Raw genomic sequence first — 22,535 nt, forward strand, 5'->3', positions numbered from 1 at the left:
AATGCGTATTTTTTAAGTTTCAAATCTTAGTTTTTGGGTATAATTTTGGATTTCGATAAAAATTTAGATTTTCAAAAATATAATTCGGATAATCATATAAAATTTCGGATATTTTTCATGTCCTTGGATCAGATTTTAGAAAACAATTCTCATATTTTTCGAGTATTTAAATATTTTAAGGTATTTCTATGTGTTTTAGGTAGTTTTTTGGGTTGGACCCGACATAACCCGAACCGAACCCGATCCGTAATCGAACCGAATCCAAATTGACAACTTATAATTATCCTATTGGGTCCAACCGACCCAGACCCGAGAAGACCCAAACCGACCCCAAACCGACCCCAAACCGAAAATTTTAAATTACCGTATCGGGTCGTAAACTCTTAAACCCGAAAGACCTGGATCCGCAACGACCCGGCCCGAACCCAACCCGAGGATCCGAATGCCCATACCTAATCGTAATTAAGAATTTGTGAGCTTCCAGAATACAAAATAAACCTATATTTTAATCATCGCAATAAACTTGGTCGGCAAATGTTGTAGATTTTTCAGTCATAATATTTCAATGCACTACTTTTTTCTACTCGATTTTGGAATGTACATATTCTTTTTTCATATTTTTTTTTGTTTTGGCTGGTCAAAATACATAAATCATTAATATTTTGTTTTAATTTTTAAAATAAAATGTATATTTTTCAGATTCATTACTGAAAGCCTGCATTGTTAAGAGTCTGCAACCACCTCAAAAAATGTTTTTAACTTTAATTTATATCAAAAAATCTTAAGCTATAAATGTTCCCAGTAAAACTCAAAGTTGAGCGTTTTTGGGTTAGAAAAAAAAGGATAGTAGCGTAGCATATATGAGTTGAATCAAAGGCAAGCTTATTCTTGTCCAAATCAAACAAGTAATAAAAAGGGAATACGAACTCCAGTGAATCTATCTAACCTCAGCATGGAAAATCAACCAATGAAATTTTTTTTTGCCACATCACACGAAATCAACATTATAAGTCCATCATCAACCGGGTTGCTTAAAGGGGTACTTATTTTAATTAGGATTTAAAAAAAAAGAAAGAAAAATAGGTTTAATGTGAAGAAGCGATGCTTAATCAGGAGTTAGAAGAGCCGGCTCTTCTGGGACACGCGTTCCATTTTGGATACATCTTTCTCTCTCTCTCTCTCTTGACGAAACCTTCATCAATCCGCTTCTCTCGATCTTCCGTGTTGGATTTGCCGTCTAAAGTTTCTGACTTTCCGACGAGGAAGTAGAGGAGTAAGACGAAGATCATAGCAACAAAGCGAAATTGCTCTCTTCTCTGTAGATATTCCCCGATGGGTTGTTTCGGAAGCAGTAAGAAATCGAGCAAACGATCAGAGACTTTGAAAATCAGGAAGACCCTCGGTGGTACAAGCGATCAGGCTCAACTCTGTTCAGGTACAGAGTGTGATTTCGATTGCATGTTGTTCTATTTGCCGTATAACTGATTCTGGGTTTTAGATTTTGTGTTCTCTTAGATGAGACAACATGTCAAAGTTTTGATTTTTTTTTTCTTGTATGTTGCATTAAGTATCTGAATCTTTAATTTGATTTGGTTTAAAGTCATACTCTTTCCATGTGTTGTAGATTCCACAAAAGTTAGTCCATATCGCGATGTAAACAAGGAAGGTGTTGTTGGTAAGGAGGAGGATCAGTTAGCTCTTGACGTGAAGGGTTTGAATTTAGACGACCGACCCACAGGGAAGAAAGCACAGACCTTCACATTCGAGGAGCTTATGGTACATGGAACTTTAGGTCGGATTGTTTTCTCGGTGAAGGAGGTTTTGGTAAAGTTTTCAAAGGAACTATAGAGAAAATTGATCAGCTAAACTCTTATCTTTTTTGAACACGTTGGGTGTGATTGTTTTCTGAAGAGTATGGTGAAAATTATTTGTGGATAGGCTGTTGCAATCAAGCAACTTGACCGTAATGGTGCTCAAGGAATCAAGGAGTTTGTGGTTGAGGTGTTGACACTTACTTTGATTGGAGTAGTGTGATGAATGAAGAAGATAATAGAGCATGGTTATGGAGAGCAAGTCTTTGGTAAGCATCTATATGCATCACACGAGAACTTTAATGTATTCTTTGATATAAATTGCTTTCCTGTGACTTCATATTTGGATGCTAGATAGAGCATGGTTAAATGAACTAGTGTATGTTATTAAGTTCCTCTTTAAATTGGTGTTGTTATCGTTATGGGAATTGTATTGTTCTTGATTGAAATATATCCATTGGTTTTTAAATTGTTGAGTTTTATCTTGTGTAGGTGGTATAAAGGTGAAAGCCGACAGAGATGAGTTCTCACCTTATGCTACTATGCTTTCTGCTCAAGATGTCGCTCACAGATGCAAGGTAAAAGCAAATTCTCTATTGCCAAATTTTTCATCTAGAATGTTTTTCATTGCATCATAAAATATGAACAAAACTCAGCTCTGAACAGATTTATCTTCCTGCTATATGACCATAAGATTGTCTTGAATTTTGGTTGCTTGCAAACTCTCTATTGCCAATTTTTTTTTAAGAATCCCTAAATAAGAAACTTGCATTGGAGCTAAAAATCAAGATGTCTAGAATTCTTAATTACATTTAAATACTAAAATATTCATTAAGCACCTCTAATGGGGTTTGTGGGTTAATCATGTTCTAATGAGCCAGTTTCGAGTGACGTGGCCCTTGGTATTTTCGATTCCAATTACTCTTCTTCTATCTCTACATCTCCCCGCATTTAATCAATTCACTATTAATGGTTCCGAATCGTAACGAGTCAACGCCTCTGGTGCCCCCAAATGTGATAAGCAAAATCTCCTATGGGCTCCATAATCGTCTATGCTTCATTAAGTCGACGTGAAATGATGGGAATGCCCTTCGAGGGTGGGAAAAAAAATTCGAATTTGGGGCGGATGGGTTGAGTCATCCGGTTTCGGTCGACGGTTTGTAATTGAGAATTCAATTCAATTGAAACCGAATTCAATTGGAATTCAGAAAAAAAGAAAATCAAAAATTAAAAGAAAAAAATTGTTATCCCGCAGCTCGAGGAAAGCTCCAGCTCGCAGCTCCTCTCCCTCTCGAGAAGCTCGTTATTGTCTCTGGTTGGTTCGCAGCTCCCTCCCAGCTACTCTGTTGTCGACGTCGATGCCTACTCCAGCGACGCCGTCGGACCGCAACGTTTCCACCGGCTAGCATTCATTCGGAGAGGTCGTAATGCAGGTTCGTTATTCTCTCCTCAGCGAGCTGCAAGATATAAATTGGATTTAGGGTTTGTAATTGAAAGTGTTGAAACGGCATTGATTCTGGGATGATTTGGTTGATTTGTATATGAAATTGTTATGCATGGGGGTGCGTGAATTGTCTCAATTGTGAGTAGCTTTGCACAGAGATCTCTCTGATCAATTAATCGTACATACATTGAGTTCTTGTTTAATCATTAAGCATTACTTTGTATAGCTAGATATAACAAGTAGAACTGATAATTGTTGTAGAATAGGTAAAACTTAGTAAAACTGTAGACAACTCGGTAGAACTAAGAATTACAGGTATAACTTAAACTTTATTCTTTTGTTCTTGCAGGATACAATGATGAAATATGTGAGCGTCTATTTCAAATTCAAAGGGGAGATCTCTTGTGTAACCTTGAAGACAACAGTGGAGGATATAAGTTTGGCAATGCTAGAAGAAAAGTTGTATAAAAAGCTTGCGTTGGATGAAAGTAAGGTAAAACTGGCATTGAAGTGCATGCCGATGGTGTATGGATCTGAAGAACAGCAAATTATTTGTGATGATGATGATCTGTTTGGTTTCCTAACAACCGTTGATAAAGACAACCGTAGATCTCTCTTGTTAGTGGAGGAGACGAGTAGATCGGATCAGTTAGAGAAGGTATCGAGAGTGGGCATAAGTTCGTTTGGCATGAACTACGAAGTGTTGCAGGGAAATGATGATGTTTATGATGAAATCGGACCTAAGGCCATAACTCTGTATGTAGAAAATGGTCAAGTAAATCAACAGAAGGAGCTGATAGATGCAGAGAATGATTTTATGGATACGGACACCGCAGCTGGGACAAACACTGCAGCAGAGACAAACACTGCAGCGGAAACAGACACTGCAGCGGAGAGAGACACAGCAGCTGAGACGGACACAGCAGCTGAGACGGACACCGCAGCAGAGACGAACACTGCAGGTGAGACGGGTATGGGTGCAGATAAGTATGTTGAGCAGCCACCTATAAAAAAATCTAGTCAGGTTATAGAGGATTGGGAGGACGGTTTGGGTCTGTTTAAGTATCAGGAGTTTCCAAGTAAGAAAGCACTTCAAGAGGTGGTCGATAGAGCTGCATTTGGTGAATGCTTTCATTATGTTATCAAAAAGTCGGACCGGAGCCGATTGGTGTTAAAATGTTGTGAAGCAACCTGTAAGTGGGGTTTACGAGCTGCAAGGATTCCACAGACTGAAATTTTTTCTGTTAGGAGGTACACGGGTGTGTATACATGCTCTCGGTCTAAACAAAGTAAAAGCAGCAACATCAAGAGGAAAGGCTCAGCAGAATTAGTTGCAACTTTTCTGAATGAGGAATATCCTGGAAAACTGAGTACTCCTGTTCCGAAAGATATCATGGATTTTATAAAGTTAAAACTTGGTGTAACAATATCCTACTCCACAGCCTTGAGAGAGAAAAATCTAGCTATTTCTGAGTTGTGTGGTGGTTCGGAAGAGAGCTACAAGATGCTATATAGCTACTTGTACATGTTAGAGCATGTCAACCCGGGAACAAAAACAGGGGTGAAGTTGGATGAGGCAAATAAGTTCAAGTACCTCTTCATAGCTCTGGGAGCTTGTATTGAAGGTTTTGCAGCCATGAGGAGGGTGATAGTTGTGGATGCCACATTTTTGAAGAATGGATATGGTGGTGTACTAGTATTTGCTAAAGCTCAAGATCCTAATCGTCACCATTATCCGCTTGCGATTGGTGTACTCGACGGTGAGAATAATGCTAGTTGGACATGGTTTTTCGAGATGCTCAAAACTGCTATACCAGACTCTTCTGAATTAGTTTTTATGAGCGATAGAAACCAGAGCCTCATCGCGGCTGTAGCTAATGTGTTTCCACAATCTCACCATGGCCATTGTATATGGCATTTGTCTCAGAATGTGAGAGGGCATGCTTGTAACACAACCAAAGCCGTAGTCGGATGGAGATTTATGGAGTTGGCTAGGTGTTACACGTTCGCTGAGTTCGAGTCTGCTTATGCATCTTTTAAGGTGAAATATCCTCCAGCGTACAAGTATTTGGAGGAGCATACTGATAAAAGCACATGGGCTCGGGTTCATTTCCCAGGTGTCAGATACAACTTGGACACTAGCAACAGTGTGGAGTCAATGAACAGTGTGTTTAAGGACGCCAGGAGGTATGCTTTAATACCATTGTTGGATACAATCATCAAAAAGTTTTCTTACTGGTTTAATGAACATCGGAAGGACTCTGTGGCTGGGTCGATTGATACCAAACTGGTTCCTCTTGTCGAGATTCACTTGCATTAGCTATGGGGCAAAGCTGAGAAAACACCAGTGCGTGAGCTTAGTAGTTATGAGCTTGAGTACGAGGTAACCGACACTGATAATGGGAAGAATTATGTTGTGAACTTGTAACGAAGAGCTGTACCTGGAAGGTGTATGATTATGAAAAGTATTCTTGTCTGCACAGACTTGCTGCTTACTTATATTTCCTTGAGGTTGAAGCTGCTCCTGGTCGTCGACGTGATATCAGGATAGAGTATCATGAGTTGTGCTCGAAATATTACTGGACGGAACTTTGGGCATTGGCTTATTACAAGACCATTTATTCTGTGTCGGACAGGTCTGAATGGAATGTACCAGATCACATCAAAGAGCTTCAGATCATACCTCCGGATCGCCTCAAGAGGAAGGGAAGGAAAAAGAATAAGAGGAATCCATTTGTTGGGGAACGACGTAAAAGGACACAAAACTTAAGGCGACCAAGGCAAACTTTCGGTTTCAGTTGGTTGTTGTTTGGAATGCGTAGTAGTAATCCCAGTGAATCAAACTAGATCTTTTGTTCGGATTTTATGGCTTTTGTGTTGTTTGGTTTTGGTACGTTGCTTTTGGTATGTTGCTTTTCCCTATTTTGAAAACATTGGTAAAACTAAGTATATCTTTTGTGGAATAGACCCGAATTTTCTCCTTTAAACCTCTAATAAATGAAATAAATATTGCTTCTTGTTCACCTTTTCATTCGATTTGATCTCCTCTCTCTCTCTCTCTACTCTCTCTCTCTCTCTCTCGACTCTTCTCCTTCTCGGTACAAAATAGTGAAGATGCAAGGAGATGGTTCGGGATCGTCAAGGAGAAGGCAAAATGGTCGGAAATTGTGTTTATGTGGCTTAGAGGCAGCCATAACACAAGCATGGACAGACAAGAACCCAGGGCGACGATTTTATGGTTGTCAGCGTTTTAAGGTATCCCATCTGATTATAGAACTAGCAATTATGATGGGAAAATAGCTTTACAATTGAAATTATGGCAGGAGAAAAATGGATGCAAGTTCTTCGCATGGTTTGATGAAGAGGGCGGGACATTATGGAAAAAACGAGCTTTGATTGAAGCCTGGGATGAGATCCGAGAGAAGAGTAGAGTGATTACGCAGTTAAACGAAACAATTGCAGAACTGAGAAGCAATTTGGAGAAGATATAAAATGAAGAGGAAATTGTTAGAAAGTTTGAAGAATTCTATGTTTAAGCGATCTTACCATGTATTCTCTAAGTTTAAGTGTTTGTTTTACAACCTCTTTTTAAGCGTTTTGGCAGTTATGGTTAAGCGTTTTGGCAGTTATGGTTAAGAGATATATTGGAAAACCGCGGAAAACTAGTATAACAAGGTGTAACTATGATACATAAGTCTTAATACAGAAACACATTCACCAAAAATGATATAGCATATACTGCTTCTGAAAATAGATTAGTGAAGATAACAAAAATTTACAAACCTCATAAGAAAAAAACTCATTGTTTCATGAGAAATAGATCAGTGAAGATATGCATTGTATATAGTCTTTCCAAGAGCACTTTGTTAATAAGATCAGCTAATAAAGAAGTATTCTATAGTTTTCATGATTTCAAAGATATTATTGCACTAAATTTTTATACTTACATGGTAATGCAGAAAAATGACAATTAAAACTTTCTTTACAAATTAAAATTAGACGTAAAACTAAAAAATGTTGAAATCACGAAAAGTAGAACTATGAAGAAAATTGGTAAAACCAGAAACTTCAGTATAACTAAGAGCAAATATTTCGGAGGGAGAATAAAAATTATTCTCGCGCCTAAACGAAAAAAGCCAAAATTTTCAATTATTTGGGTCAAAAAGTAGATTCCCTCTGCTCTTTTACCTGGTCTCGTCTCATCTTTTCGTCTCTTTTCCCATACACTTTTTCACTTCCCCAGCACTCTCTCTCACCATTCATACACTCCCTCTTTATCCATTCTCTTTCTATATTCTCTGAAGCTCCACGGTTTTACTCTTTCCCCTTTACTGAACATGACTCATCCGTATGAAGAGATGAAGGAGATAAAGAAGCTGAAGAAACACTACGACATGTTAGGATTCGTTTGCGATGCCCAATATGGAATTCCTACCCGTTGCCCATGCGGTGGTGAAATAATGACGAATGTTTCTCCAACTCCGAAGTACAAATCAGATTTCGATACCTTGCCTGGGAGTAGGTACTTCACCTGCAAGAATTATGAGGTAATTTCCGCTTATCTTTCTCTTCGTTGTAAAACTAAGGGAAACTGAGATATACTGATTGAAACTCCGTAATACTTAGAGATATCTGGTTATACTCTGGGTATCCCTGGGTGAAACTGTGTTATACTCTGGGTGAAACTGTGTTATACTCTGGGTATCTCTGGGTGAAACTGAGTTACACTCTGGTTGAAACTGACTTACACTCTGGTTGAAACTGTGCAGGAGGATGGGTTGCACTTTCGTCAGCCATGGGCTTTCGGTGTTCAGCAAGAAGTGGAGCGCCTAAGGGAGGATGTGAAAGAGTTGGCTGAAGAGATTGCTAAGCTTAAGAGGCTTATTACCTCGACCTCCCGTCCATGAGATTCTCAATTCACAAGTTCAGAGTTCATGTGCTAAAAACTTTGTCGTCCCTACCGATCTATTTTTATCATTTCGGTTAGTATAAGTCTTTGTTTGTTAAGACTTGTGTAAGTTTATGTGTTCAATCTTATGTTATGCTCAAACTTATGTTATGTGAAGCACTCTGATGTTAAGCACTCTTATGTTTATCAATTGGTACTCTATGTTTACACTTTCATCATCAACCATTATTCTAATAAACTAATTTCCTAGACATTATCAATAGGTACTCTCTTAAACTAATTTCCTAGACTTTATAAATTGGTACTCTCCTAGACTTTTACTAGCTCTCACTCGACCTACACAATAAAAGTAAAAGCATCCACAACAAAGATCGCATATATAGTCATAACATAGTTAAAAGTTCTAAATCCACATCACAAACAAGAAACACATCAAAAGACATCGTTTGTCTACTTCATAAAAAACATAAAACAAAGTTCTAACACACCAAGCAAGTTCTTCACTCTACTTCACTTCTTCCTGCGTTTCGGTTTCTTTGCTTTCCCTTGTGCTGGTGCTTCTTCTTCTGCTGCTTTAGCTTGTGCTTCTTCTTCTGCTGCTTTAGCTTGTGCTTCCTTGACAAACTCCTCAAGCGGGGCCAATCTCCCATCCAATTGGTCAACCTTCTTGTCAACTGTCCTCATCAGTTTCATCGTTCTTTTCAGCAACTTCATAACATCTCCCAGTTGAATTGACTGCTCACCTACTTCTATTCCATCCCCTGCTGCACCTTCACTCGCTTCGGCCTGTTTTTGGCGCGCAGCTACTTCCTCGTCGTGCATGTCTTGAAAAAAAGACAATATAGCCAGCATCTAGACACTTCTCCCAACTCTCCACAACTATATCAGATTCATCAACATCGTCTTCATCTTCCAAAATGTCATCCAAGAGCCTTTCTTCTTGTGGAGTTCTGGTGGGGATGATGTTGTCGATATCCTGTCACTAACACAATTAATTTTGAAACTTAGCAACACACGCCTACCTTAGTGAGACCATTGTTCCGTTTCTAGTCCTACCTTAGTTCTACCATAGCTCCCTATGTAAGACCCGATCCCGGCCGACTAGGCCGCGGTCGATGCCTCACGTCGCTCAGTCCATACTCGGACCGAACCTCTAAAAATTTTGCCCTTTATTTAAAATATCGTCCATTGGAGAGGGCTAACTCAGATCCTAGCTCAAGACTACCTTAGTCATTCCCTAGCTAGATCCTTTCAACTTATGCACAGCGGAATAGTATCTACTTAACCATTGGCCTATAACCAATATAATACTTCTCTGGTCGAATCACCTCGGCTAATGGTTAGTATACTCAACTACCAGGTAGCTCCAAGGTCAATCCCGAACCCAAATCAAGGCATACAAATCTGAGGTTCCATTCCCCTAACCATTCTATCTAGATCTATGCAACAATGCTAGATCTTACCTTTGCCACATCCACGGAGCTTGTTAGCTCATCGATCCAGCTACTCTAGCTGAGTGAACTCATAAACCAGCTGCTAGGACCGAGCTATGGCCAGCTGCCATATACTGCGTCCAGCTCCTTTACACCTGCATAAACTCTTCCCTTGGGTACTTAGTCATTCAGCCAACCATCCCCACAAACATAAGTAACCCTTGAGAAGTCTTCAATCAATTAAAATTCATGAAAATTCATGATAAATAATAACTAAGAGAATGGTCCAATCAGATTTCCCAGAACCGGCCTCCATCCCATAGATCTCGGCCAAGATCAGCCAAACCGGCCCAAGGGACCATCTCTAAATCAATCCCTAAAAACTCATTAGGATTCATGATAATTCATGATAAATCATAACTAAGAGAATGGTCAAGTCAGAATTCCAAGAACCGATCTCGATCCTATGGATCTTGACCGAGAACAGCCCCACCGGCCACCTTGACCATCTCGAAATCAATCAGATTAAAATCCTCAAATACCATGATAATTCACCACTAAGAGGATTCCAAAGTCAGATCGCCATAAATCCATCAGGAAGTAGGAGATCCGAACTTCGCTGCCAAACCAAGGCCATGGAGGGTTCTTCTGAACCGGCCAAGCCATGGGTCAGTGCTACTATGTCTAATCATCAATCTCAATCATAAGAAGAAGAAATAATATGATTAATAATCATAAAACAGAGAAAGGTGTAACTGCAGGACCAGATCAGCCCATAGTGTACCAGACTATGTCCAATGGTCTGCAGTCCCCACCTGTTACCTCATCAGGGGCGTCCATGCTCCTCCTAGCATGCCTTCATCAAACCCTTATCACATACTTCCAGTATTGATAAGATCTAACCATGGTTCATGCCCATCACTCCTTCCATGGAACTTCCATGAAACCAATTTCTATACTGCATCCATCTTCAATGTTGTTCATGCCTTTGAGAGTGGAGTCAAGCCTTTCCCCTTCTCTCCTAACCAATTGCGTGTGTTCCCCAGACACAGAGGAAGCCTTAGACATGATCATCCATGATCAATCACCATCCAAAGGTCGTGCATCACTTCCCTCTTTGTTCCCCATGAAACTGCTTTCCACACCAATCTCCCTTTAAGACTGCATTGGCCCTTGGGAATGGATTCTGGCAACTCCCTCGTTTCCTCACCATTTGTGTGTGTTCACAGGCTCTAGATAAGGCTTTGGGTGTTGTCAACAACGATCAAAACCGTTCAGAGGGTCGTTCTCAACTTCCCCCTTGAACTGCCTCAAAACTGTCTCTTTATGGCCTTCACACCACCATGGGTCTTGGATTGGGAATCCGACCAACTCTCTGTATTTTTCTCTGGATTCTTTGTGTTTCAGGGTGTAGAAGGAAGCCCTGGCGTGCCTGCAAAGGCACGGACTTGCCTTCCTTATATAGGAGAAGGGGTGGTTACTTCTTAACCATCGCATCCCTTCGGTTTCATTTCTGTCCATTGACTTAATCAATGGTACAGATTGCACCCTTTCACCTATGGCAGTTACCAGACGTCCCTAACAGGCCTAACTGCTCCTAGACACATCACACACAAGCCTAGGCTGGTTGCCCAAGCCCCTGGTCCGATCCTAAGTGCCCACCGGCCCATAGCCATCATTGACTAACCAACCGACCCGGTAACTGCCCAGAACTGTCACACTGGTCCGAGCTTCCAACATTCCATCCAGCTGAGTTGAGCTGACTCCCAGCTGACCCAGCTGAGTGAGCTAGTAGTCCAGCTACCTGAGCTGGCCAAACTTGATGTGAGCTACACTGAGCTTGTCCGTGCTTCGCCCAGCTAACCGAGCTTCATTCTCGCATCGTCCAGCTGTCTCATCACTCGTCCAGCTTGCTCTCTTCATATTATTCAATCTTACTAAGTCCCTTGGTCTATTTCCAGACCTAGACTTAGTCTTCTCATGATCCATTCTGATCATTCACTTCATTACAGCTAGTTCACAATCAATTCCCATGATCTGAACCAAAGCAGTCTCGTTTCTGTTGAAACGTCTATGTCTCATGTCAAGTTCCAGGAACGGGGACATGACAAGTCTCCCCCACTTAGGATGGATTCGTCCTCGAATCCAGTGGAACTGACGTCCTCTCTCAAGATAAAAGGTTCCCACCGAACTCTATTTATCCAGAACATGGAGCATGCTCGATTGGTTCTTCCTAACCAATTCGTTGCATCTCCCTCCTTGCTCCTTCTCACTGATCACGTCTTGATCACCATAGCAAGTCTCCCCCACTTGATAGAGATTTAACCCAAAATCTTATCAAGTGGTTCATCTGTTTTTCTTATGGCACCCTTACCTGGTTACCTCGACCACAGTCGAGGGTTCATCAAGCACCCATACAAGGACATGACTTGTGTCACTGGTCCAACTCTCCAGGTTGGGGTCCTAGTAGACACCAAGTCCATATCTCTCTTTAGAAGGTCGTCTACTCTAGACTTTATTCTTTTTCGGATCTTAGTCCATGACAAGATCAAATTCAGTCCCTAGGAACATACTGAGTACTCAAGTCTTAGTAGATTCAACCAATCTCCAAGCCACTCGATGCACCAGCCAAGTCCTAGCCAACATGTTCCAATCTTTAGGCTGCTCACTCTACCATTAGTCCTAACAGATTGTTCTGTTCCCTTAAGTCCTTCCTGGACAATAAGGTTTATGATTCCAGCAATTCATCAATCCTAGGTAAAGGGTACTTGTTCTTCCCAGTCACCCTGTTCAAACCCCTATAATCAATGCACAACCTAAAGCTACCATCCTTTTTCTTAACAAATAGGACTGGTGCTCCCCAAGGTGATACACTAGGGCGTATGAACCCCTTCTCAAGCAACTCCTCAAAGTTGCTTCTTCAGCTCTGCCATCTGAGATGGTGCCATTCTATATGGACTTTTAGATAATGGGGCCGTTCCAGGTTCCAATTCAATGATGAATGGGTTAGCCCTATCTGGGGAAATGCCATGTAGTGCCCCAAACACATCCTGAAATTCCCGAACCAACGGTATACCCTCTGGGTCACAGGCCCCTACAACCTCATCAGTGTAAATGGTAGCCAAAAAGGCCTCACAACCATTTCCAAGCATTCGTTCTACTTGGACTGCTGAAACCACCAAACTACAAGAGGTTGGCTTGATTCCTTGGTACTTAATCGGGGTCCAAACTCGTTCTCAAGTTGCACCCTTCCTCGGTGACAATCTAGAGTTGCCCGATACTTTCCCAACCAGTCCATGCCCAAGATCACTTCATGATGCTTGAGGGGGACAACAATCAGATCTATAGGCATCGGCCTATCCAAGATCACCACAGGGATGTCCTTAACCAGACCGAGTGAGTTCATAACTTGTCCTCTGGCCGCACTCACTCGTTCAGGACCATCCCATGTTCCATACTGGAACAAACCTTTTGCAATCATACTTGGACTCACAAAACTATGTGTAGCTCCAGTATCAAATAATGTGTTTCCACACCACCGATCATTAAGTACTTAGATGAGTAGGATCTCGGTTTGATCACACATTTGGAAAATGTCCCATACCATTCTCCAAAGCATCACACATCTGTGAACGTCCCATACCATTCACAAAAGTGTTTATAGTATACCTCAATCTTCATCATACTAAGATACTTAACATCGTGTTTCCAATTCCTCTTGGAATTGATCCATTCCATTCACTCAATCTTAAGGAATCCTACTTTGACTTACACTGAGTCCAAGCTGATCCATCTGATCACAAGCCTACTCATGTACTAGCCATGTAGCGTCTCCCTTAGACTAACATGAACATTGCATATGCTCACTTGTTTTGAACGGCCACCAAGGAATAACATTTACCTCCAAGAGAGCGCTGCACGTTTCTTTCAACCTAAGCCACTCTCTGGTCCATGTTACTTCCCTTGTCCAGGTCGTCCATACAAAGATCTTGCATTGCATCCATCATCCAATCCGTCTATTATTCCCAAATAACTAGATAAACTAACCTTTATGTTTTCAGGGTCTTGCCGTGGAAGAGTGTATCTTGGCTAAGCCGGCTCATCTTGGAACTTCCCCGTTCACAAGCATGAAACCCAAACTTACCTCAACTCTCACTTGGCTCACCACAACTAAGGTTCCAAGTCATCTCAGTTTTCAGAAATAATTTCGGTTTGGAACTCAACATCTTTGAGCACTGTCCGTAACAGGATCAAGCATGCTCTGATACCAACTTGTAAGACCCGATCCCGGCCGACTAGGCCGCGGTCGATGCCTCACGTCGCTCAGTCCATACCCGGGCCGAACCTCTAAAAATTTTGCCCTTTATTTAAAATATCGCCCATTGGCGAGGGCTAACTCAGATCCTAGCTCAAGACTACCTTAGTCATTCCCTAGCTAGATCCTTTCAACTTATGCACAGCGAAATAGTATCTACTTAACCATTGGTCTATAACCAATATAATACTTCTCTGGTCGAATCACCTCGGCTAATGGTTAGTATACTCAACTACCAGGTAGCTCCAAGGTCAATCCCGAACCCAAATCAAGGCATACAAATCTGAGGTTCCATTCCCCTAACCATTCTATCTAGATTTATGCAACATTGCTAGATCATACCTTTGCCACATCCACGGAGCTTGTTAGCTCATCGGCCCAGCTACTCTAGCTGAATGAACTCATAAACCAGCTGCTAGGACCGAGCTATGGCCAGCTGCCATATACTGCGTCCAGCTCCTTTACACCTGCATAAACTCTTCCCTTGGGTACTTAGTCATTCATCCAACCATCCCCACAAACATAAGTAACCCTTGAGAAGTCTTCAAACAGCTAAGGACATGCATCTGGCCCTTACCGGCTCATGCACTGTCCCACATCCTTTTTGCCTTATCAACTTACGATACCAAGTCCAGCTCATGGACTAACAATGCCCATCAGATCCTGAGTCAATCAACCAACCACTCCACATGACTCAGAACTGATGAGTCTTCATACTTCCTAATCAGTCATGGAACCATGTCCCACTGAACCTGATTAGTGTCGCTCTTACCACCGGTGCATCCTTTGATCAATCAGATCAGACACCTTGATCCATCATCCAAGGATCAGGTCATCCATCCTTGCCCATGATCAGATCACACACGGCCTGCCTTACCAACATCAAGGTTGATAACCAGCAATTCCTTATGATCAATATCATAAGTGACAATATGTTCCAGCACACAAACATATGATCAGATATCCTAACACAAGGATCTGACCCCAATATGCCCCCAGGTGCAATTTCGACCCAAGCAAACCTGCTCCAAAAATCAATTAAAATTCATGACAATTCATGATAAATCATAACTAAGAGAATGGTCCAATCAGATTTCCCAGAACCGGCCTCCATCCCATAGATCTCGGCCAAGATCAGCCAAACCGGCCCAAGGGACCATCTCTAAATCAATACCTAAAAACTCATTAGGATTCATGATAATTCATGATAAATCATAACTAAGAGAATGGTCAAGTCAGAATTCCAAGAACCGATCTCGATCCTATGGATCTTGACCGAGAACAGCCCCACCGGCTACCTTGACCATCTCGAAATCAATCAGATAAAAATCCCCAAATACCATGATAATTCATGATAATTCACCACTAAGAGGATTCCAAAGTCAGATCGCCATAAATCCATCAGGAAGTAGGAGATCCGAACTTAGCTGCCAAACCAAGGCCATGGAGGGTTCTTCTGAACCGGCCAAGCCATGGTTCAGTGCTACTATGTCTAATCATCAATCTCAATCATAAGAAGAAGAAATAATATGATTAATAATCATAAAACAGAGTAAGGTGTAACTGCAGGACCAGATCAGCCCATAGTGTACCAGACTATGTCCAATGGTCTGCAGTCCCCACCTGTTACCTCATCAGGGGCGTCCATGCTCCTCCTAGCATGCCTTCATCAAACCCTTATCACATACTTCCAGTATTGATAAGATCTAACCATGGTTCGTGCCCATCACTCCTTCCATGGAACTTCCATGAAACCAGTTTCTATACTGCATCCATCTTCAATGCTGTTCATGCCTTTGAGAGTGGAGTCAAGCCTTTCCCCTTCTCTCCTAACCAATTGTGTGTGTTCCCCAGACACAGAGGAAGCCTTAGACATGATCATCCATGATCAATCACCATCCAAAGGTCGTGCATCACTTCCCTCTTTGTTCCCCATGAAACTGCTTTCCACACCAATCTCCCTTTAAGGCTGCATTGGCCCTTGGGAATGGATTCCGGCCAACTCCCTCCTTTCCTCACCATTTGCATGTGTTCACAGGCTCCAGATAAGGCTTTGGGTGTTGTCAACAATGCTCAAAACCGTTCAGAGGGTCGTTCTCAACTTCCCCCTTGATCTGCCCCAAAACTGTCTCTTTATGGCCTTCACACCACCATGGGTCTTGGATTGGGAATCCGACCAACTCTCTGTATTTTTCTATGGATTCTTTTTGTTTCAAGGTGTAGAAGGAATCCCTGGCGTGCCTGCAAAGGCACGGACTTGCCTTCCTTATATTGGAGAAGGGGTGGTTACTTCTTAACCATCGCATCCCTTCGGTTTCATTTCTGTCCATTGATTTAATCAATGGTACAGATTGCACCTTTTCACCTATGGCAGTTACCTGACGTCCCTAACAGGCCTAACTGCTCCTAAACACATCACACACAAGCCTAGGCTGGTTGCCCAAGCCCCTGGTCCGATCCTAAGTGCCCACCGGCCCATAGCCATCATTGACTAACCAACCGACCCGGTAACTGCCCAAAACTGTCACACTGGTCCGAGCTTCCAACACTCCATCCAGCTGAGTTGAGCTGACTCCCAGCTGACCCAGCTGAGTGAGCTAGTAGTCCAGCTACCTGAGCTGGCCAAACTTGATGTGAGCTATGCTGAGCTTGTCCGAGCTTCGCCCAGCTGACCGAGCTTCATTCTCGCATCGTCCAGCTGTCTCATCTCTCGTCCAGCTTGCTCTCTTCATATTATTCAATATTACTAAGTCCCTTGGTCTATTTCCAGACCTAGACTTAGTCTTCTCATGATCCATTCTGATCATTCACTTCATTACAGCTAGTTCACGATCAATTCCCATTATCTGAACCAAAGCAGTCTCGTTTCTGTTGAAACGTCTATGTCTCATGTCAAGTTCCAGGAACGGGGACATGACACCCTATCTAGTCCTACCTTAGTTCTACCATAGTTCCCTATCTAGTTCTACCCTAGTTCTACCATAGTTTTACTTTAATCATATCCTAGTTCTACCGCAGTTTTACTCTAGTTCTACTTTAGTTCACAGGTAAACTTACGGTTGTGTTAGAAAATTCCTTGTTTATCGCAGAAAGTGACACCCCTGTCATTCCATTTCGTTCGAATGAGGACTTGCACATCCTCGGGCAGTTGACATCAGCTCCTTCAACAGGTTCTCTGAACGCCATTCCTTGCTTAGGAATTGCCTCGAATGCAAGAAGTTGTTAAACACAACATTTATAAAATACCATCAGTCAATCACAATAGCAATCAAGTCATTAATGGGATCTTGCATAGCTCTAGTGGAACACAGAAACCTGGAAGCGGCCATAATGTATTCTCTTTCACCACCCCTCCAAAATGCTTCATTGTGTGAGAGATCTCCTTCAGCATGTAATCATAGGAGAATCTCCCCCATGGAAAGGACTGGCAGTGGTCAAGATCATCCACTGCTCTCTGGAACACCTCCAACACATGATTTGCCTTGTGTCCAACCTTCATTTGCGCGCAAATGACAGAAGCTAAGAAGAATAGAACCGCCATCTTCAGTCTGTCTTTGTGGGGTCCCATGTTCACCAGCTTCTTCTTAACATCCTCCAACCTTCTAAGTTCTCCTTCCTTGAAATGTCAATCAACGAACTTCGTCCCACCAAGCTTTTTGTAGCTGAGAGGATAGTTGTGGCAGAATAGCCCAGATATCAAACTGTGTTTCCTCAGCCCATAAGGATGGCAACGCCATTCACAATGAACCACACCTCTCTTCGCCTCTCGCTACCGGCAGTATGCAGCAACAACATCCACATTCCCTGAACCCTATGGTTGTTCTCTCTTTTCATGTGGAAAATATGTCTGAATTGAGGATACTCCGTGAACCAGTTCCACTCCACTTTAGACAGCTTCGGTTTCAGTTTGCTTAGCGTCTTAATCGCTCTAGCTATCATGCACCTCGTCCCTAGCTTTATTTTTTTCTTGTACTCAGATGGATTGAAGAACATTCTGGTTGGTTTGATTGCCTCGGGTGCCTCATTTCCATCCAAATCCTGCAAGTTATACCAAAGTTATATCCAAGTTATACTCAAGTTATACAAAGGTTATACTAAATCATATCAAAGTAATACAACGGTTCCGTTTACAAAATTTCAGTTTCCCTATGTTGTACCAAAACTGACAGTTTTTCCAATTGTTCTCATAGTATTACTAACATTAACCCACTCGATTTACTAGCTCTCCCTAATCATATGTTACGACTTAAATTCAAACTCATTGATAATTTGTTACCTGAGGTTCAGGTGGATTCCCATTCTCGTTTGCTTCCTCTTCTCCTTCTCCATTTGCTTCTTCTTCTTCCGAACGTGCATTCACTTCGTTCTCTCCATCTGGAGGTTCTTCTTCAGAATCTTCATTCTCCTCGTTAGAACTCTCCTTCTCTCCATCTGGTTTTTCTTGTTCTTCTTCAGAACCCTCATTCTCTTCATCTCCAGAAGCGGTTTCCTCATTCTCTTCATCTCCAAAGGCGGTTTTCTCATTCACTTCATCTCCAGAAGCGGTTTCCTCATTCTCTTCATCTCCAGGACCTTTGTTCAGTGTCATCGGAGCAGCTTCTGCAGCCACATTACTTGGCTCTGTTATCTCCGCCGTATTCTCCGTCGAGTCCTTTCTCGTCTTCTCCGTCGAGACATCTGTCGTCTTTGTCTTCTCCGTCGAGACATCCGTCGTCTTTGCCGTCGATTCATCCGTCGTCTTTGCCGTCGATTCAACAATCTCCACCGCCCTCGTTTCACTCTCCTCCGTCGTCGTCTTCTCCACATTTTCTCCGGATCCCGTCTTTGCAAACTTCACTCTCGGAGCCTCTTCATCCGTTGGATTATCCTTCCTCTTATCCCGTCGCGTTTCGACCACCATCGCAATCGGATAGATTTCACCGGATTCTATCTCGATTCTCACCGAATCAAGCTCGATTCTCACCGAATCAAGCTCGATTTTGGAAACTAGGGTTCTTCGGAACCAACCGAAAAAGAGGAAAAAGAGGGGAGAAATGAGTTATAAATTAATACAAATTGGATCGAGTAAATACAATGAGAGGGTTTGCTAAAACCGACAGATTTGGTTTGGTTTTAAGGGATTGGTTCGGTTGGTTAGTATGGTTACACGGTTAGACGATTCGGTTCAATTGGTTTGCCCATACAAACGGGTCGGGTCGGGGCGGATGGGTTATACCCTGGTACAACTTGTAAATACTTCAACTATTCTCAGGTTTTTATGTAATTTCCATATTTTCCGAATTAAAGAAAAATTGTTTTTCTTTTCTGTTTATTAGAGTGTTAAGAAAGATTGGATTTTTACAAAAAAAAAAAAAAAAAAAAAAGAGAGATTGGATTATCACATTTGGAGCAGCAGAGGAGATGCCTCAATCGTAACCCCTCTGTGAACCCTCCTTATATATACTTCCTCTTCAACACGATTGAGATTTTTTGGGTAATAGATCTTTTCTGCTGTGAAAATGTAGCCGTCACAAAGATTGATTTTTTGAAGGTATGTGTTGATTAATCACGGTTTCATTTGGATCAGTTTTGTTTTCCATTTGAAAAGCCGTGGGTTTTTAGTTTTGATGTCCATTCATTTGATCATGTCTGGCTCTCTGGTTCGAATTGCTGATGTGGGTCCATGGATTCTCACAAAAAAAATCCTTTTTTTTTTGTTTCGACCAGGTTGAAGTGAAGCAGCAATTGCTATAAGGTGTCATATAGATTTAGTAGTGGAAAGATCCGTTATTTTCTTTCTCGGTGTGTCATCAGGCTCTTACAGTGACTCAAGAGGTCTTCGGAAGTGAGGAGAGGGATTGCTGAGTTCATTGAATGACGTCATGGGTATCCCAGGTTATTGCTTTCAGTTTTGTTTTTACGTGACTGAGTATATAGATTTGTTGTAAAATCAAAGCCAGCTCAGGATTTTTGTTTACCATTTTCATATTTCAGTTACCAAGAACTCATATTTCCCACTTGACATAGCTTAAGAGAGAAACATTAATATTTTTTTTTTGTTTTTTGTTTGTTTGTTTGACTTGGTACTCAATTGCCTAAACATATTATTGTTCTACATAGTTTGTGTTAGTGGTGTTGTTGAATCATACAAGTTGAAGCTTAATAAAATTGGAAGATCTTTGATATGTTATAGATGAAGATGGTGTGAAACTATGAATGTTGTTACGTTTTCTCCTTTTCTTTGAAATGGAATCAAATTGTTTGATCGTCCATTACGTTGCAATACACGCCTTTTCCAATATTAAATGAATTATGATTGTCCTAATATGATGAACCAATTAAATGAATCATAGGCAGAACTTTTTTTAAAGAGCTCTATTGTGTTGCTGCTGAATGTTTCAGAACATGACTCCAACTAAAGAACATAATCAAACACCTGCAAAGCTTAAAATTTTAGAGACTAACTCTTCTGAGCTACACATAGGTGGCAAATTCACCACCGACAGTTCACTTACGTTTTCTTATAAATTGAGTTTATATACCCAACATCGAACCAACCCAAACAATTAAATATTTCTACGAACTTTTTTTTATTTGTAAGCCCTTTAAAAACCAAAAAATAAAACTTCAGCATGCAATTTTCACTATAATTTATTTAATATTTTATTTCAAATGTTTGTTTAAAACACAGTAACGACGAATTACAAATAACTATCAAGTTTGGGATAATAATAACAATAATAATAATAATAATAATAATAATCGTGCTGGAAATTATTATTTATAATGTTTTGATTTTCGGCAAAGAGGTGAAGACATTTTTTTTAAGACCAAAATAAAAGTTTGGGATAATGAACATTAATTCTAAATAAAAGACGTTAAATAAACATCCCAAAATAAACTAATCTACTAAAACAACAAAATTCAAACACAACATGAAATACATAAAATAACTCCACTTCAGTACCTCACCTCAAACCTATAAAATAAAAATACTAAAAAATTAAACACCATAGTTCTCTTTGTTCCTATGTATCAGGTGTGAGTGTTGCAAAACACAGCATCACCTTCAAATATTTATACAAAGCTACAATAATGTCACTGCACGCGGGAGATTATGCCCCTAGTAATTAATAAGGATAGAAAACAACAATAGCTTACAAAGCTTTATTTAAAAACAACAATACAAGAGAAAAAATGCTTGTGATTTGTCACCAAAAAATAAATATTCGATTGATCTAATAATTTAGAAGAAGGCGGCTCTTAGTGACAGTCAAGATTACAAGACTCAATCACATAACAACTGCATTTAGAGCATCATTATTGCTGAGTCTTTAATAATTTGTCTTTAAACTTTTTTTTTTATCAGATTTAAAAAAAAAATTTAAAATGAACCAATCGCGGACCGGCACGTTTCAGTGGGGCCCGCGAACAGTACAGAGACCAAACCAAAATGTCTCTTAGTTAGAGATTTTTTCCCTCGGTTCTGGTGTTTTTGCGGGCTCCCTCCTCTTAATGACCAAACTAAGGACCGGAATAATGTTGCCCAAAACTAGATACAAAGAATACCTTAAACTCTTGACATTGTGAGGCATTCACAAGTCAGAAATCGTGAATATATAGACTTCAAACGCCCAACAAGGATCCAAACATAATTAAAAAGGCCCATATAAAAGCCCACAATACCCATAAAACAACAAACTGACGTTGTATGGCCGGCCGTGTTGACGTAAGACAAGCTTCGTATTATCCTTGCAAGGCAATTAATTAATATTCTAAAACAAAGATTATTGTTATAAATCAATTGATGGATGTCTATAACCGGCCCGGTCCATAACCGATCCATACACTTAGAGAGAGAGACGGTCCAACCCTAGAGAGAGAGAGACGGCCGTGACCTTAGGAGAAAGAGAGAGGCGGCTTATACTTTGGAGAAAATGAAACTCTATTTTTTTTCCTTGTAATTGTTATATTTCCATTATTATGTATTAGTAGTTTTCTTAATCCTAGTTGGTTTAGGTTTTTGGATACTTTCATTTTCTTATGACTTGTAAAACTTATAGAAGGGAACCCATGTTATGATTAATAAAACACAGAACTATTCAGTCTTCAATCTTCTAATTACAACACGTTATCAGCACGATTGTTCTCTTCAATCTAAGCTAAAATCGTCAATCCTTTAAACATAACCTAGCCGGCGACTTTAACCTAATCCCGACGAACCCTAATTCGTCCTAGCTCGCGTTCCAGCTCGTCAGCAACCGATCAGCTCCATCCCTAAGGTGTTCCTGATCCTAGACGACCTCAGCTTCCGTTCGCATCACAGCCAGCTCGTGTTCCCGATCAACCAGCTCGCAATCCCGATCAGCCGCTTGCAAACCCGATAGGAAGCAACTCGCAAACCCGATAAGAAGCAGACGCGTCCCGTCCCGTTCAGCTCGCGTCCGACGACAGCCAGCTCGCGTCCGTCCGTGTGCAGCTCGAGGTTCATCCGTTCTCTTTGGTGGTCCAGTTTCAACCCTACAAACAAAGGTATACCGATTAATCTAAAAACATAATGATCAAACCCTAAAACCCTAATCCATTATTATGGAAATCCAATGTTTTTGATAAACCCTAAAAATTGGTATAACCTAAAACTGAT

General features: G+C 41.0%; 1 protein-coding gene across 2 annotated transcripts; it reads left to right on the forward strand.

The window, feature by feature from the left end:
• Positions 1 to 363: 363 nt before the first annotated feature.
• Positions 364 to 8,154, forward strand: LOC106378199 (protein FAR-RED ELONGATED HYPOCOTYL 3-like). 2 transcript variants are annotated; one of them, XR_007328495.1, is made up of 4 exons: positions 364 to 1,435; positions 1,625 to 2,080; positions 2,304 to 7,802; positions 8,025 to 8,154. XR_007328495.1 is itself a non-coding variant. In XM_048768295.1 (3 exons), the coding sequence occupies exon 3, from the start codon at positions 3,611 to 3,613 to the stop codon at positions 5,573 to 5,575; it is 1,965 nt and encodes a 654-aa protein (XP_048624252.1). In that variant the 5' UTR covers positions 364 to 1,435; positions 1,625 to 2,080; positions 2,304 to 3,610; the 3' UTR covers positions 5,576 to 8,014. The 2 variants fall into 2 exon arrangements, 1 of the variants encoding a protein (XP_048624252.1); XM_048768295.1 differs by lacking the exon at positions 8,025 to 8,154 and having other exon boundaries at positions 2,304 to 8,014.
• The last annotated feature ends 14,381 nt before the right edge of the window (positions 8,155 to 22,535 follow it).

Source organism: Brassica napus, chromosome C9 (genome assembly GCF_020379485.1).
Source record: "Brassica napus cultivar Da-Ae chromosome C9, Da-Ae, whole genome shotgun sequence".
NCBI classification, from domain to species: Eukaryota; Viridiplantae; Streptophyta; class Magnoliopsida; order Brassicales; family Brassicaceae; genus Brassica; species Brassica napus.